The sequence below is a fragment of the Myodes glareolus genome, chromosome 15 (assembly GCF_982192425.1).
Source record: "Myodes glareolus chromosome 15, mMyoGla1.1, whole genome shotgun sequence".
NCBI lineage: Eukaryota > Metazoa > Chordata > Mammalia > Rodentia > Cricetidae > Myodes > Myodes glareolus.
The window spans coordinates 11,708,424-11,722,886 of record NC_142040.1 but is presented as its reverse complement, the minus strand read 5'-3'; the positions used below and the strand labels follow the sequence as shown (position 1 = coordinate 11,722,886).

Below are 14,463 nucleotides of genomic sequence, written 5' to 3'. Positions count from 1 at the left end.
CTGTGCATAGAGGCTCAGGCACTCTATTACAGTGAATGTAGCTAATATCGTTATAATATCTAGCAGTATTAAATCTTTTATGTCAACAATTAAAAAGACAATATTTTCCACATTGCAAAGACTTTGTTGAATAATAAAAAAATGAATACTATAATGTCAAAGATAATCATCGCCAAAGTTGAATTTGCCCTGCGTAGCACAATGACTAACAATGACAATTTTGTTTTAAAGTATCGATGGAAAAGCCTTTGTCCCTAGGATACAGCTCTGAGTGGCTCACTATCTAGGTTGAAAATGGCTGTGCAGGATTGTATGTCCTATTTTTTCCATGCCTGCAGTAAAGATACAATATGGGAATTCAGCTTGGTAATTACTAATACACCACACAGACACAATTACACCCTGTATGCTGCATAAAGGAATCACTTGTGGTCTGCATCCATTACAAAGAGCGGTAGGGGGCCAACATGCAAAACGACAAAATGCTTTACAAGACGGAAGGAGACCAGAAGAGTCGATGTACACAGATACAAGGACCCTGATTCTTCTAGCAATGATTTAAGGCTCTTTCCATTAGTTAGCATCCTTTGTCTCAGGAGTCTTAGCAGCATTACAGGAACTGAAAACAACAATGCTCAGAGCCACACCACCCCTGACCTGTGCTGACATTTCCACACCCTGTTGCTGTTTGCCCTGGTTATTCAGATTACTTAAGCAAAAGAAAATGGTGTGTGTGTGTGTGTTTGTGTGTGTGTGTGTGTGTGTGTGTGTAGGCATCACCACAGCAAAAACAGTCTGTATATTTGTTTTAAAAAACAGCTTACTCAGAATGCCATTTCTGAAGGCAGAAAGCCATCTTCTAAAGATGTTATTTTTTTGAGGTGGTTTTATTCCATTTTAAAACTGGAATGAAAAAGAAATCTGCTTGGGTGAAGCTAACTCTAAGAAAGTGATTAAATAGGCTCTGTCAGGGGACATGGTCCTCCAAGAGTGTCCTACACCAAGGGACTAAAGCAAAGTGCGTCAGCTGCTCTCCAGCCACAGTGAGCCACAGAGGCCATTGCTTTCCGTGAAACTTTTCAAGTTTGGAGTTTAATTGCAAGCAGTAAGTAGGGTTTTTATTATAACAGAGTTTCCTGTTAATTATTACACGATGTACATTATTTTACAACATTTTCCTTTAAGAATCTTTTTTTTCTTTTTAAAAAACTTACAATTATGAATTTTTTAAGACCTTAAAAAAGTTACTTCTGGCAGCATGTCAGGTTCTGTGAAACAAAGCCTTGTCTTTCAGAAAATGTTTACAATCTATGAAGGGGAAAAAAAGTATCCCCGGGCTAAACTGTTTACTGGCACCTCGGAGTTCGAAGAGAGAGCCGGCCTGTGGTTTCTGGAGGGCACTTTAGCATGGCCTGTGTTCCCAAAGGTTTCTCTGAATGAATAGAACTGGATTACTCAGCCTTCTATTCCACGCCTATTCCTCTCCATTTTCTTTGGCACGACAGAGAGCCAGGCTATTTTTAGTTAAGCAGTTTTCTATTTTTAGACAACTGCCAGTTAGAAGACATTTGTTAGGGAAAAAATTTAAACACACACACACACACACACACACACACACACGCACACACACACACGGAAGAGGGAACAGAGCCTCACCCCACATATTGTGAAGCAGCCTTCAACCTGCAACTCTAGGCATTTCAGCTGCTTTCAATCTTGGAAAATAAAGAGAAATTCAGAGTTCAGGGTTTTAAAAATAAACCTACCCTCTGGCTAACAGACCATAATACAACAAGCTGTTACTATGTGGAGCAGTGAGTATAGAAACAAAGAACATTCTCCAATGATTAAACTAAGAGAAAAAGCTGAGGAGTGATTAAGTTATAGGAATGCTACACAAGTATGAAACAATTTTCCAGCCCCTCAGCCAAAGTATCCTATTTTAAAATTAGGGGTGGGGACTCCTCTGTCAAGTTAAAACAAGGGTGTGGGATACAATGTAAAGCCGAACTTCTTAATCCAACTTCAGACAGATACATATTGCAGTTTGCTAATGTGCTCTATGATACTTTTCTAAAATGGTAACCACCTGTTTACAGAGAAATTCCATATTTAAAATTCTAACCAAAATGGGAAATCAAACCCTTACATATCCATACCATAGATAAACGTGGTGTACAAATATATTTTATGTCTCTATGTCATTGCATTTAGGTATTCACTTAATAGTTAAATATATATCTAATGTTTATAAATCATCAGTCTCACTTTTATTTTACATGGGAATAAATGACATACAGCACATCAACTTATCATTCTACTTATCATTCAAGGTCACATTTTCATCTAAAATCTACCGCAAGGGCTGGAAAGACAGCTCAGCCAGCCGTTAAGAGCATACACTGCTTTGTAGGGACTCATATTTGCTTTCCAGCAGCCACATCTGGTAGCTCAGAACTTCCTGTAACTCCAGTTCCATGGAATTCATCACACACACACACACACACACACACACACACACACAATCACCATTCCAGAAACACACAATTAAAAACCTTTAACATTCACTTTTTAAAAACATAAACTTTTCGTAATATTCACTCTAACACACTTTCATGTGCTCACAGTCGTAATTTCTTCCCCTCAGCTAGTCCACCCTATTTGTAGTAATGCTTCCCTACAGTTCAGGTCACTGGGCTTCGCTGTAGTCACAACTGCCTCTCCCGTAGCCAGTCAAATGCTTGGCAAGTGGACTTCAGCTTCACCATTATCTGCTGAGTGAAACAGCGAGCGCTTGTATGTGCTTTGTTTACCTAGACTATCAGTTCTGGGGTGGGACAGCGAACATGTCACAATCACTTTATTTCCCACAATCATTTTATTGCACCGTGTCTTGCATTTCTATTTTTAAATACTTGAAAAAAATAAACAATACATTGGTTTTGTTTAAATGTCTGATTTTTATGAAATAGCTCTTTATGCTAGATGTTGTATTATTAGCATAAAATATTATGTTTCTTCAAGCTAAGAACTCATTGTTTGTTGTATTTTTTTATTCCCTAAACTTTTTCCTTGACTCTCAAAGAACAACCAAGTTTTATAACTGAACAGTTTACAATGTGCTCTGAAATTTTTTACAACCCACAATCCAAATGACAGGCACAGGGAGAACACAGTGGGAAGAATACTAACTCAAGGGAGGCGGCTGCAGCCTAGAGGTTATATTATTTGTCTCCAGTCTGACAATGAGTATTTTAGCTTACTACAACAGTGTTTTTGGGTGCCGGGGATCAAACCCACTACCTTGTCACCTCATTCATGGTAGACATATAGTCTAACACTGAACTACATCCCCTTGAAATTAGTTTTAAACTTTTATCGTTAATCCCAATTTTGGGGGATTTAGAATTTCTACTTCTGAAAATTAAAATCAAAAGATGAAATTTTTAAAAAATGGTCCAGAATAAAAAATGTGACCATCCAGCTTCTGTTTCTTTATATGACACAAACTCAGAACAACCACAGTTAAGGAGAAGTAGCCACTGGTGTCTTTGTGTTCGGTCACCATAATCCCAGCTATCTCAATGGACAAGTGTAGCTCACTAGTACACTTCTTACTGTCCATAGGAAGTCTTGATGATACATGGTTATGTATAAGGTCACTAATTACTTATGATTCTTGAGTACTTGGAAGTACATCCAAACAAAAAGATGGAAGATCTGAGCTTTCATTTAATGTCATTGTATACAAGTATATAAGATTAGTGGCTTCATCTAATGCTCATTGCTGACCTATTTCAGCTCATCTAAAATCTGGTTCTATCTAGGACGATTCACATTAATGACAGAAATGGCTCCAGTTATCATCATATCATAGATGTTAAACGTAGAATTTACTTAAAAGTGTACACATTAGAACAGAGGAGAGTGAAACTGAATGAAATGTTTGCCTTGGCAATGCTGAAGCATGCATGGGGAGCTCGTATATGGCAACTCAGTCGAACTTGTCCATATTGGTTGATCTTAAGTTGATGAGGATGACTGACCAGGTCTCTTCCTCAAGAGGGCGCCAGATCTCATTACAGATAAATGTGAGCCACCATGTGGTTGCTGGGAATTGAACTCAGGACCTTTGGAAGAGCAGGCAGTGCTCTTTGCCACTGAGCCATCTCTCCAGGCCCCTCCTCCTCCAGTAGGAGGGTACTTTCTAGAAAAACCAAGATTCTGGGGTTGGACTCCATTATTATCATCAATACACACACACACAAAGCAAATAAAAACGAACTACATATAGCATTTGAGAGTAACATGGATTGTTTTTCAATTAGTAGCTACTCCTAGGGTCACTATAATCTCAGTTTTCCCCTCCATGAAATGGTCTTCTTGCTATTATAGGCATGGCATTTGTTTCCAAATAAGGGGAGATTTGCACATTCTTTTGACAAATATGGCACATGATTCAGAAATTGAGGAGTTACCATTATTAACTCGTATAGCTAGTCTTTGGTAGCAATTTTTATGAAAATAAACAAATACTCATTTGCAGTTACTGTTTATAATGCTTCCTCCCTTAGAGCAGTAGCCCCAAGTAGTCACTGAGTCTATTTACTAAAACATAAAGATAAGAGATTTAATTGATATGAAGAGGCTTTCAGAATCTAATTAACCTCCCAGTTAGTCATTAACTCTATGACCTTTAGAGATAATTGACAGAAAGTTTCCTTTCCTTATTCAGTCCCTCTGAAGTGGCTGAATTTCAGGGTAACACGAAACACACTGGGAACTCCAGTGAGGTGTGACTGAAAGATGTGGCGAGTCGGAAGCTACTGGTAAGATACAGTGTCTCTGATAACGTAGGCTGCCATCTCTCTGTCGTGTGTGCACGCACCACTGATGTAAGCACAGTTCCTTTTTAACATAACTTTTTATTGATTCTTGGGAAAATTGCAGTCCTTTTAATGATGGGGTTTCATTATCTTTTCCAGACTGTCCTAAGGATTCTTACAGCCATGAGGACAATGAAAGCAGTGGGAGAGATGGAGAGATGTCACCTGCCCTTCTGAAACCCCCCAACCAGTCACATTACATTTCCCCAACTAGTTTGGACTTGGGCCAAGGAACCTCTTCGTCTGCTTTAAGAATCCACTACCAAATGACTATTCAGTGAGGAAGGGGACACAGGGCAATGCCTAAATGCCCTGCTTGCCCTAAGTGTGGTTTTCCTGCTGAGGCATAATGGGCGTCTACAAAGGCACTGACTAGAAAAGCCAACTCTCTTTCTTGAAGAATTAGTTTTGTTGACTATCAGTGTAAAGAAATATTACTGACACTCTGCTGAGATTCTATTGTATAACATGACCCTAACCACTAAAATTACAAAGGAGAAATGATGCCCAGTTAAAATTTCTAACTCCATTCAGAAGACAGTGTTCACAAAGATCAGTATCAACGGGAAGCATGTTAAAAATACACAGTTCAATATGACGGCTTTGTTTTGCCACAGTTCAAGGGAGTTCAGCTGAAAGAGTCCCGATGACTAATGCTGATGAAGAAGTTCGTCTCGCAGAGGCTGTGCTTTCAAATGGACCACCCTTTCTGCTCTGACTATTCTTGATTCTCTGATGGCTGCTGCTACTGATGCTGTAAAGCTGTGACGTAAGAGAGCAGAGGAAACCCAGTCTTGCTGCCTTATGCACAGAAGTTAAGCAATGTAACATGCACACTTCTGTTCAAAAATCATTTTCTTAATAAATGAGATGCAAAGCAGATTTTTATGTTCATAAAACATATGAAAATGAAACAAAGGTACTATTTTAGAAAAGGAGCCGCTTTTCAGATTTGGTATAAAAAAATCATTGTAGTCAGTCGCACGGTGGTGGCGCATACCTTTAATCCCAGCACTCGGAAGGAAGAGACAGGAGGATCTCTGTCAGTTGGAAGCCAGCCTGGTCCAGTGAGTTACAGGACAGTCAGGGATACATAGAGAAACCCTGTCTTGAAAAGCCAACCAACCAACCAACCAACCAACCAACCAACCAACCAACTAACCAGCCAACCAACCAGCCAAGCAACCAATAAGCCAAACAAACACACAAACAAACAAAAACCATTGTAGTAGACTTATGAGAAATAAGAGTTCATTTGAAATTGTAGTCTCTCTTATTAGGTAAGACAAACCCAAATATAATTTTCAGGTCAGTAAAGTCTTTAAAGAGACACACACAAAAATTAAAATACAAAATATTCTTACAAAATTTAGTTTATCTCTGTGTTTTTGGAAAGTTCAACATAGAAGGTTTAAATATTGATGGGATATGCTAATATTTTGCTAATTCAAGTAATCTATTGAAAACAAGCCTTCCCTTGATTTTACACACTGCAGCCAAGGTTTCTTGAGTCATTAGCTACATGAACTATTTCAAATATGTTTTGTCATAAATCTAGGAAATATGTGTAATGTAAATAAAGAATAGCTCTTTGTATTTATTCCATAAAGAAGACTTTTTCGATGGAAATTGCTAAGTACAAAGTTGAGCAGTAGTCCAATGCTGCATTAAGCAAATTTAAAATGATAACATGAAAGAACTACCACCTCCTTGTCTTAAAGATAAAGCTAAAGAATAACCCCACACCACAACCCCAACCACATGGTTGGCGCTCCCCTACAGTCTAGACTATTCTCAGGTGTTTACTAATCAGACTAATCAGTGAGGTTACTGATTGACTGTGGTTACTGGTCTGAGGTAAGATGTGTGTCTAGTTTTACCAAGTACTGAGCTCCAAACCGGTGTCTTTTGTAGAAGGATGCTTGCACCCTGCATTCTAAAACTATAGCGCTGGAACTCTACATCACTTGCTCTCCTGACATGCACCCCTCACGCTTCATGTTGAAGAATAAGATTATGAGGAATTGAAGACTCCATCTTGGGGTTAGTTTGAGGGTACAGCTAGTTAAACAGTCCGTCTTTATAGTTCACTTCAGACCAGTGTGGTCTCACTGACCTTTTGTGATAACCAATGGGTCAGGGTCCTCCCTGCTCAATGCAGTAGCCACTAGCCCACATATGGCCACAAAGCACAGGGATGTGGCTACTGCTGTTGAGGAACTGAATCAAAACATTCAGTGAGTTTTGTTTCACTTAACGTGAAGAGCCCCATGTGGCTAGAGGTTGATAGAGTGGGGTGACAGAGCTAGATAGTGTTTTTAAAAAAAACTTAGAAATATTTGAGTACTGTATTTATATTATTCTTTTCCTCCCTCCAACTCATTCTATGTCACTCCCCGTTATAAAATTTATGGCATCTTTCCCTTTAATTATTATTACACACATATACACACATGTGTGAATAAATACAGCCTACTGAACTCATCTCTTCTTGCTTGTATGTATACATTTTTAGAGCTGAACATTTCATACTGGATAACACACTTGAGGGCTCATTCTTCAGGAAGACTGATTCTCCCTCTTTCAAAAGTCATTAATTGTGGATTGCTCTTCACGTACGGGCTGGGCTTTGTGTGAAATCCCCCATTCCTTCTGACATATCAATCACTGACACTCTTCAGGTGTTATTTAAGCAACTGTAGTATTGCGATTCCATGCGTTCAGCTTCCCTGTCACATGTAGAGGACACAAGCTCATCGCAGATGTCTTGGTCCTCTGACTCTAGCCATCTTCATCTTCTGTGATGTCTCCTACGGGTTTGATTTTGTTGTAGATGTTATCAGTTGGGGCTTGGTACTCTCTGGTCAGTTGTTCCCTGCATTTGTGACTAATTGTGACTAATTGTCTCTGTCATAAACCTTTTCACTGGAATATGAAAATACTGTTTTTTCAATTTAAATGAGTAATATTATTCTCTGGCAATGACTAGGCAATGTGTGTTTATTTCCTGTCTGCTTATTCCATTAAATGCATTCTGAACCTTCACTACTCTTCACACCTTATGAACGCTGGTTGGTTGATGCCGAGTAACTAGTTGCAATCCCTGTCCCTCAACAAGTTTCAAATCTAGTGTGTAAGCATTAAGTAGGTAATTATCCCAATAGCCCTCTGAGGTGGAGGTGGAAGACTGAACATAAGATGACTAGACTACAAGGAAAGCACTTAATACAAGGGTAACCTCTAATGGCTCACAATTTGGGACTTTACTTAAAGCAAGGATAAGTAAAAGTCAAAGACCTAGAACAAAACCACAATGACAAAGCAAACAAGAGTGTAGAGAATTTGTGTGTAGGGGAATATGTGTTGTGTGTCTGAAGCACAGGATGCAACACATCAGGATAAGGTCAGCTGGGTGACAAGCAAAGGCAGAAGGGCAATGGCAGGGCCACATGGCTTTGTGAGCCACTTTAAGAACGAAGAGTTCTCCAGCTGCTTTGGTTATATTTGCACTTCAGGCATTCCCTGGCATGTAGTACATAGCAGGAATTCAGCAAATCTTTGCTGGGTAAATGATTGAAGGAATGGTAATCCAGAAACTACTGAACAAGTCCGTGAGTGCGTTTTTTGCTAAGTACTCGTGTGTAATATTAACTCAAGGTACATGGAAGCTTATAGATCTATATTCTGCAATTATGAACTATATTGGTTTGGCTATATTAGAGGGTCAAATAAATAGGTAGTTTTCATATCTTGCACCCAACCTCTAATTTTGTAATACTGACCTATAAAGAGGTCCAGTTCTACCTCTTTCTGCAATTATTCTTCAACAGAAATTGAACTCAGCAATATCTAGCCTACTCTGCAAGAGCAGTTAGACTGTGTTTAACCTTCCAGCAGGACTATGAGGCAGCAAAGGTTAAAAGCTATTTTAAGGCTTTGCAAGTCCTAATTTAGGCCTTAGCCATTACTGCACTTAGTGGGCAAAGAAAAACTTAATGCAGCAATGTCTTTAAATCCAAGAAGGACTCAGGTGACAGAAAATAAACTTTTAGGTAAGTTCTCCTCCCTCCCTCCCTCCCCCCTCTCTCTTTCTCTTTTTCACACATACACACACACACACACACACACACAGAGAGAGAGAGAGAGAGAGAGAGAGAGAGAGAGAGAGAGAGAAAGAAGGGGAGACTCATTGATCATTCTTGCAACTAAAAATAAAAGCCAATATGTACTACTGACACAGCTATGATACTAGGGTTTCTTATCTAATAGGTGTTGTATTCCTTTCTGTATTTCCAAGGGAGAAGTGAAGGACCTTGCATTTTTCTCCTCTTTATACACATTAGTTGGACATTTGACCCAGACTGGATGGCCCTTCCACAGAATAGCGGAGTGCCAGGAGGCCATTTGTTGGCTAAGTACAGGAGCTAACTACACTCACTCTTGGGCTTCATGCTATGTTTCATAATAATGAAATGGATATAGTGGTTACCATTAGTCCAAGGACCACTTGCAATATTCCTCCAGAAGGCATGTGCTGTCATGTAGCACTGTTGAACTGCTAGTATGCACTTTCCTTTCAGCAGTTTATGCGGTATTTCTGGGGCATTGCTCTTTTGCCTTCTGATTGTTCCCAAGCCAGTTTCTGTATATAGGCTTTACCTATTTAACAAGAACGCCTGCCTGATTCTGTTCAGAATGCAGGCATCACCTTGCTGGGCACTAATCCTGTAGGATCTGTATTCTTCAGGTCATTCTTGGGTATTTAACAAATACTTCTTCATTAATACAGCCCAAGAGAAACTTCCAGAGTTTCTTCCATCATGGGACCAGTGATGATGGGCAGTTCTTTATACCACCTGAACTTCAGAGCCTCGTAAGCCAGCACTTGGGCAAAGATTTAGTTTTGTATTACAGAGCCAAATAAAATGGACTTTCTTCAAAGGAAGTATTTTAAATACAATAGCTGTTTTTGTTTCCCTTTTAAACAATGGATTACAATTTTTAACACATTTACTAAATCTGGCATATTTATATAGTGTATCTAAACAGATATTCAAGCTGCATTATGATACAATGGGGGAAAACTATCTCAGTCTATCTGCTAAGCCTTTGTATGTCTCTGCGCCATTGTAACAGCGGTGCTAATTATCAGGCAAAGACATGGTAATTACACAGGGCTTTTTGCTAAAAGGAGAAATCTCTTTTCAACACCCACGCACTGCACACTTTCCTGTGACCCTCTAACCCTGCTCTAGCGTGGCCCAGGAATCTGCACGTCGGTCTCCACGGTAGACACCGTTCTATTCTCTAGCTCTCCCCAACCTTTCCTGCCTGGGAGTAAACTGTTTGTAGAGGGTTAAGGGCGAGAAGCAATGGTCCAAATGGGAAATGTAAAACTAATGACCCTTCATGGAACATATTATGCTCCTCATTAAACTTACCCAGTTAAATGTATTCCATTAAATTAAAATAAATAGGATTCAAAATTTCACCCAGGAGTAGTAAACTATCTTCATTGGAAACTTTATGTTAGACCTGTTGTAAACGTGACTTCTTCCGACTGCACTCTAAGTGATGCGCTACTATGAAGGTTTGAATCCTGCCGTACCTACTTATTTGAGGGGACACGTTATATACACTCTCTACTTGACTCTCTTATCTCAAGTGTTCTGATTTCAAGGCCCAATGCTGTGAAAAGTGGTATATGTGAGAGTGATATAAAACTTTATCAGTTAGAGGCTCTGCCTTAAAAATCCTCTCCCCCACCTGCCATTTCTAAAATACAGCAAGGCCAAACCATGAAGAATGAGTGTTACTGAGATAGCCCATCAGGACACACTTATAATGTGTTATATTTACGTGTTGTATTCACCCAAAATACTGAGCCTCTGACTCTTGATTTTGCTGGAGTACTATAAGCTTAGAGCAATTCAGAGCTTTATTCTGCTTATATCTCATACAAGATCATGAAATGAGAGCTTGAATGATTCTTTCAGAAATTATATTGTTGCAAATAATTTTCAAACTATTTCTGTAGGACTGGAAATGAGACCCAGAGTCTCCCATACTTAGGAGAAGCTCTACCACTGAACTGCAATCCTCAGGCCCCTTCATTTTTTTTCTTGAGATGAGAAACCTTCAGCTCGAGAAAGAGCCAACTTGCCACGTAGTGTGATCCTGCAAATCTCAGACTCTTGACCCAGTGTTCATATCACAGCCTTTAAAGAAATCTAACTCTCAGATGCCCCTCCATACAGCACTATGAAAATATCATATGGGGTGCCAAACTGCAAGTCACCCAAGTCATGCAGCACACTCCTCCGCAAAACTCAGCACATGAATCTTCTCGATTATAAACTCACGAAAGCAGAATTTAAAAGTCAACATATTTTTCTAGTCTATCCAGGAAAATTCTATTGCTCCACATTATATGAAGAACTGTCTAGTCCAAAGACATCAAGTCCAATGTCATATTTTAACTCTGTTTGCTATCTTGGAACATATCATATTATAGTTGTAGTATGAGACAGGCTTTTGTGCATGAAGTTCACATACAAAGAAGCCCTTGGAGCTTCACAACTAACCAGTTCTTTTATGCTTGGTTTTCATTTTCCAGTTTATACGTAGGTATAAAAAACTCTTCTAAAGGGAGGAAAATTTCAGTACCAATCTTAAATCTGAGGATTCAAGAAAGTGTATGGCTCACATCACTAGTCAAAGAAAAGCAACAAGGGCAGAGTATCTTCACCACACACCACCATAAGTTCCACTGAACTTTTCCCACTGAAATTGTGTTTGGTCTTATCGGGGCAATTTACCAAGGGAAAATTTAAAACCAATAAATTCAATGCTTTTGAGAGCTTCAAATAAAAGCAAAGAAATGAGAATTAGTCTTAAATAATTAATCATTAGAGGTGGGTATAATAAAAAGAAGGTGATATGGGAGACTTGTTTATTTGATCCAGAATTAGTGTTGAATTTCTTTGTTTTGGTTTGCTTTGTTTTATTTAAGACAGGGTTTCTCTCTGTGGCCTGAACATCCTAAAACTCTTCGTATACCAGGCTGGACTTTAACTCATAGAGATCCTCCTGTTTCTGTCTCCGGAGAGCTAGGGATTAAGGACATGTGCCCCATTGCTTGACCAGTGCTGGGCTTCTTTGCAGCAGTCTATCAAACAGTGAGAATGACTTGCACTCTGGCAAATCAATTGTGAAGCACAGGCTTCTAAAGCATTTAGTTCTGTTCAGTTCTGCAAATGCAGATACAAACCAGGAAATGAAGACCAGACAAGAGATGCAAAAGCTGCAGGCAGATAGGAGCAATGCTCCTTCTGTCTTAGTTGAGGAGTTATTCTTTGCTCGGAAGGTAACAGCATTTAAAATGGATATGTGTCGAAAATACTTTAAAATTTTCCTAAAAATTATACAGCACTTTACTCATCTAAATGTTTTAGAGTTTTCCAAGCACATACTCTTTCTGTTGTATTCAAACAGTGTTTTAAATCTGACCTAGATGCAATACTGACCCAATACTTGTAAATATATTTTCAATTGATTTCTGTCTCTGTGTATATTTACAGTTTTCAGTGCTATAATGATATCATTTTGAGGGAAAACATTTTGGGGGGATTAGAGACAGGGTTTCTCTGTGTAAAAGCCCTGGTAGTCCTGGAACTCACTTTGTAGACCAGGCTGGCCTCTAACTCACAGAGATTCCCCTGCCTATGTCTCCTCAGGGCCACCACACCCAGTGAAAAAACAACCTTTTTCTACTAGTTGTTTTTTACTTTCTCAGTGAGATAGCCTTTAAAAGAATGAGTTAGAAATAAGTGTCATATTAAAGATTATACAGTTAGAACGCATTCACTTGAAAAAATACTTTGGTTCTGTAGGAAAACTATTACATGCTTAAAGTAAATTGTCAGTATGTAAGAGTTTACTCTTTGGATGACATATCATCTGATCACAGTTCCCAACTCTGGTGTTCAGATACACCAGTGGAGGATGTTGCCCACTCATGAAAGAAGCAGCCCACTGATTTAACCCAGGAACTTGATTTCTAACCCTACATGGCTCACTCATCATTTTGCCACTTTATCTTTCATTTCGGGAGGAGTTAACCAGGGAGGTGTAGTCATAGCTGGGGAAAAAGTCCTGAGGCTCTGTACAGGAGTAGGAACATAGGAACAGAAGATCCTGGGCCAGGCCCACACCCCAGGGCTCTGCAGAATCACACGCTCGCGGCTTGCATGCTCACCTCCACGATGTCTGAGTTCGTCCGGCTCTCGTGCGGCTCATTGTACTCCGTGTACTTGAGCAGCACCTTGTCCATGTCGGTGCTGGCATACTGGAACAGCTTGTTGGTGCTGTTGAAGATGATGAGGGCGATCTCGCAGTCACACAGCACGCTCAGCTCGTACGCCTTCTTCATCAGTCCAAATTTCCTCTTTGTAAATGTCACCTGGAAAAAGAAAGTAGTTTTTAAAGGCAAAACACTTATGCGTGTGTGTTGTATGTTTTCACACTACCTTTTTTTTTTCTTTTGTAAAACAATGGTGTAGAATTGCCAGAACCTTGGGCACGAACACGTTCAAAGACAAAGCAAATAATCTAAAAGTGATTTCTGCCTAGAATTCAAAAAAAGGTGTGATTTCTAGCTAGTGGGAGAATGGTAAACTGTAGATACAAGATTTAGCACAGGGCGTTTAAACGAACATGATGGAAGAAACAATTTTGTTTCTTTGAGTATCTAAAGACTGTAACTTCAGCATGGTTAACAATTTTCTCAATTATAAATCTAGAAGTTGATTTGTTTTTTTAATCATTTGAAGATTGTGCATGGCATTATAAACTTGGTATTTTAGATTCATGTGAAAACAACACACACATCAAATTGTTTAGTCTTGTGCCACCTAATTGAGAACACTTGGAGGCTTGTGGGTGTAACTTACAGGCAGAGCCCTCACCCTCCAGAACTCAGCTGTGCTCGGGAAATACACAGAATTTCAGTGCCACTCTTTCTGTTTCCTATTTTTTTCTCTCAGGTCGGTAACTTTGCCTTTGACCTTGTCTTCTTCTAGTCTAATCTACGAACAGGTCCATAATTCCTTCCCTACAAATACCTGTCAAGTTCACACTTGTCTTTTTCCCAGGCGGCTCCATCATTCATGTTCTTATCACGTCACCTAGCGGCTTCCTGCCCTGCTGATGTGTCCCCGTTTAAAGTCACTGCCTCCTCAATTTATCCCGTTCTGCAGCACCTCGCCCCACACTCCTTTCCCTCAGGAACTATCTCCACCGGCTCCGGTTTCCAGTTGTCTACGTTTTTTTACTTGCCAATCCCATCAGATGTGAAAGCATGTATTTCACTCTAACATGTCAGTGTTCTTTAAACTTCAGCTTGTCCTGCCGACTAACCCACCTGAAGGCATGCACATCATATATCATAAACTCATATATGGCCCAGTGTTTCCAAGCAAGTATATATAGTATATCATTCCCAGAAAAAACTACAGTTTGATTTGGTAGTAGGCAGGGTAGAGTATCAAAGACTGAGGAACCTTTAGGCGACAAGTTG

At 39.5% G+C, this 14,463-nt stretch overlaps 1 protein-coding gene across 17 annotated transcripts in view; it reads right to left on the bottom strand.

Moving 5' to 3' along the window:
- Window positions 1-14,463, bottom strand: part of Mef2c (myocyte enhancer factor 2C) — a 148,444-nt gene that overhangs the window by 61,343 nt on the left and 72,638 nt on the right. For all 17 annotated transcript variants that reach the window (XM_085676889.2, XM_085676883.2, XM_085676884.2 and 14 more), the window contains one exon: window positions 13,144-13,347. In XM_085676889.2, the coding sequence (XP_085533015.1) occupies window positions 13,144-13,347 (204 nt within the window). The remainder of the gene's footprint in view (window positions 1-13,143; window positions 13,348-14,463) is intronic.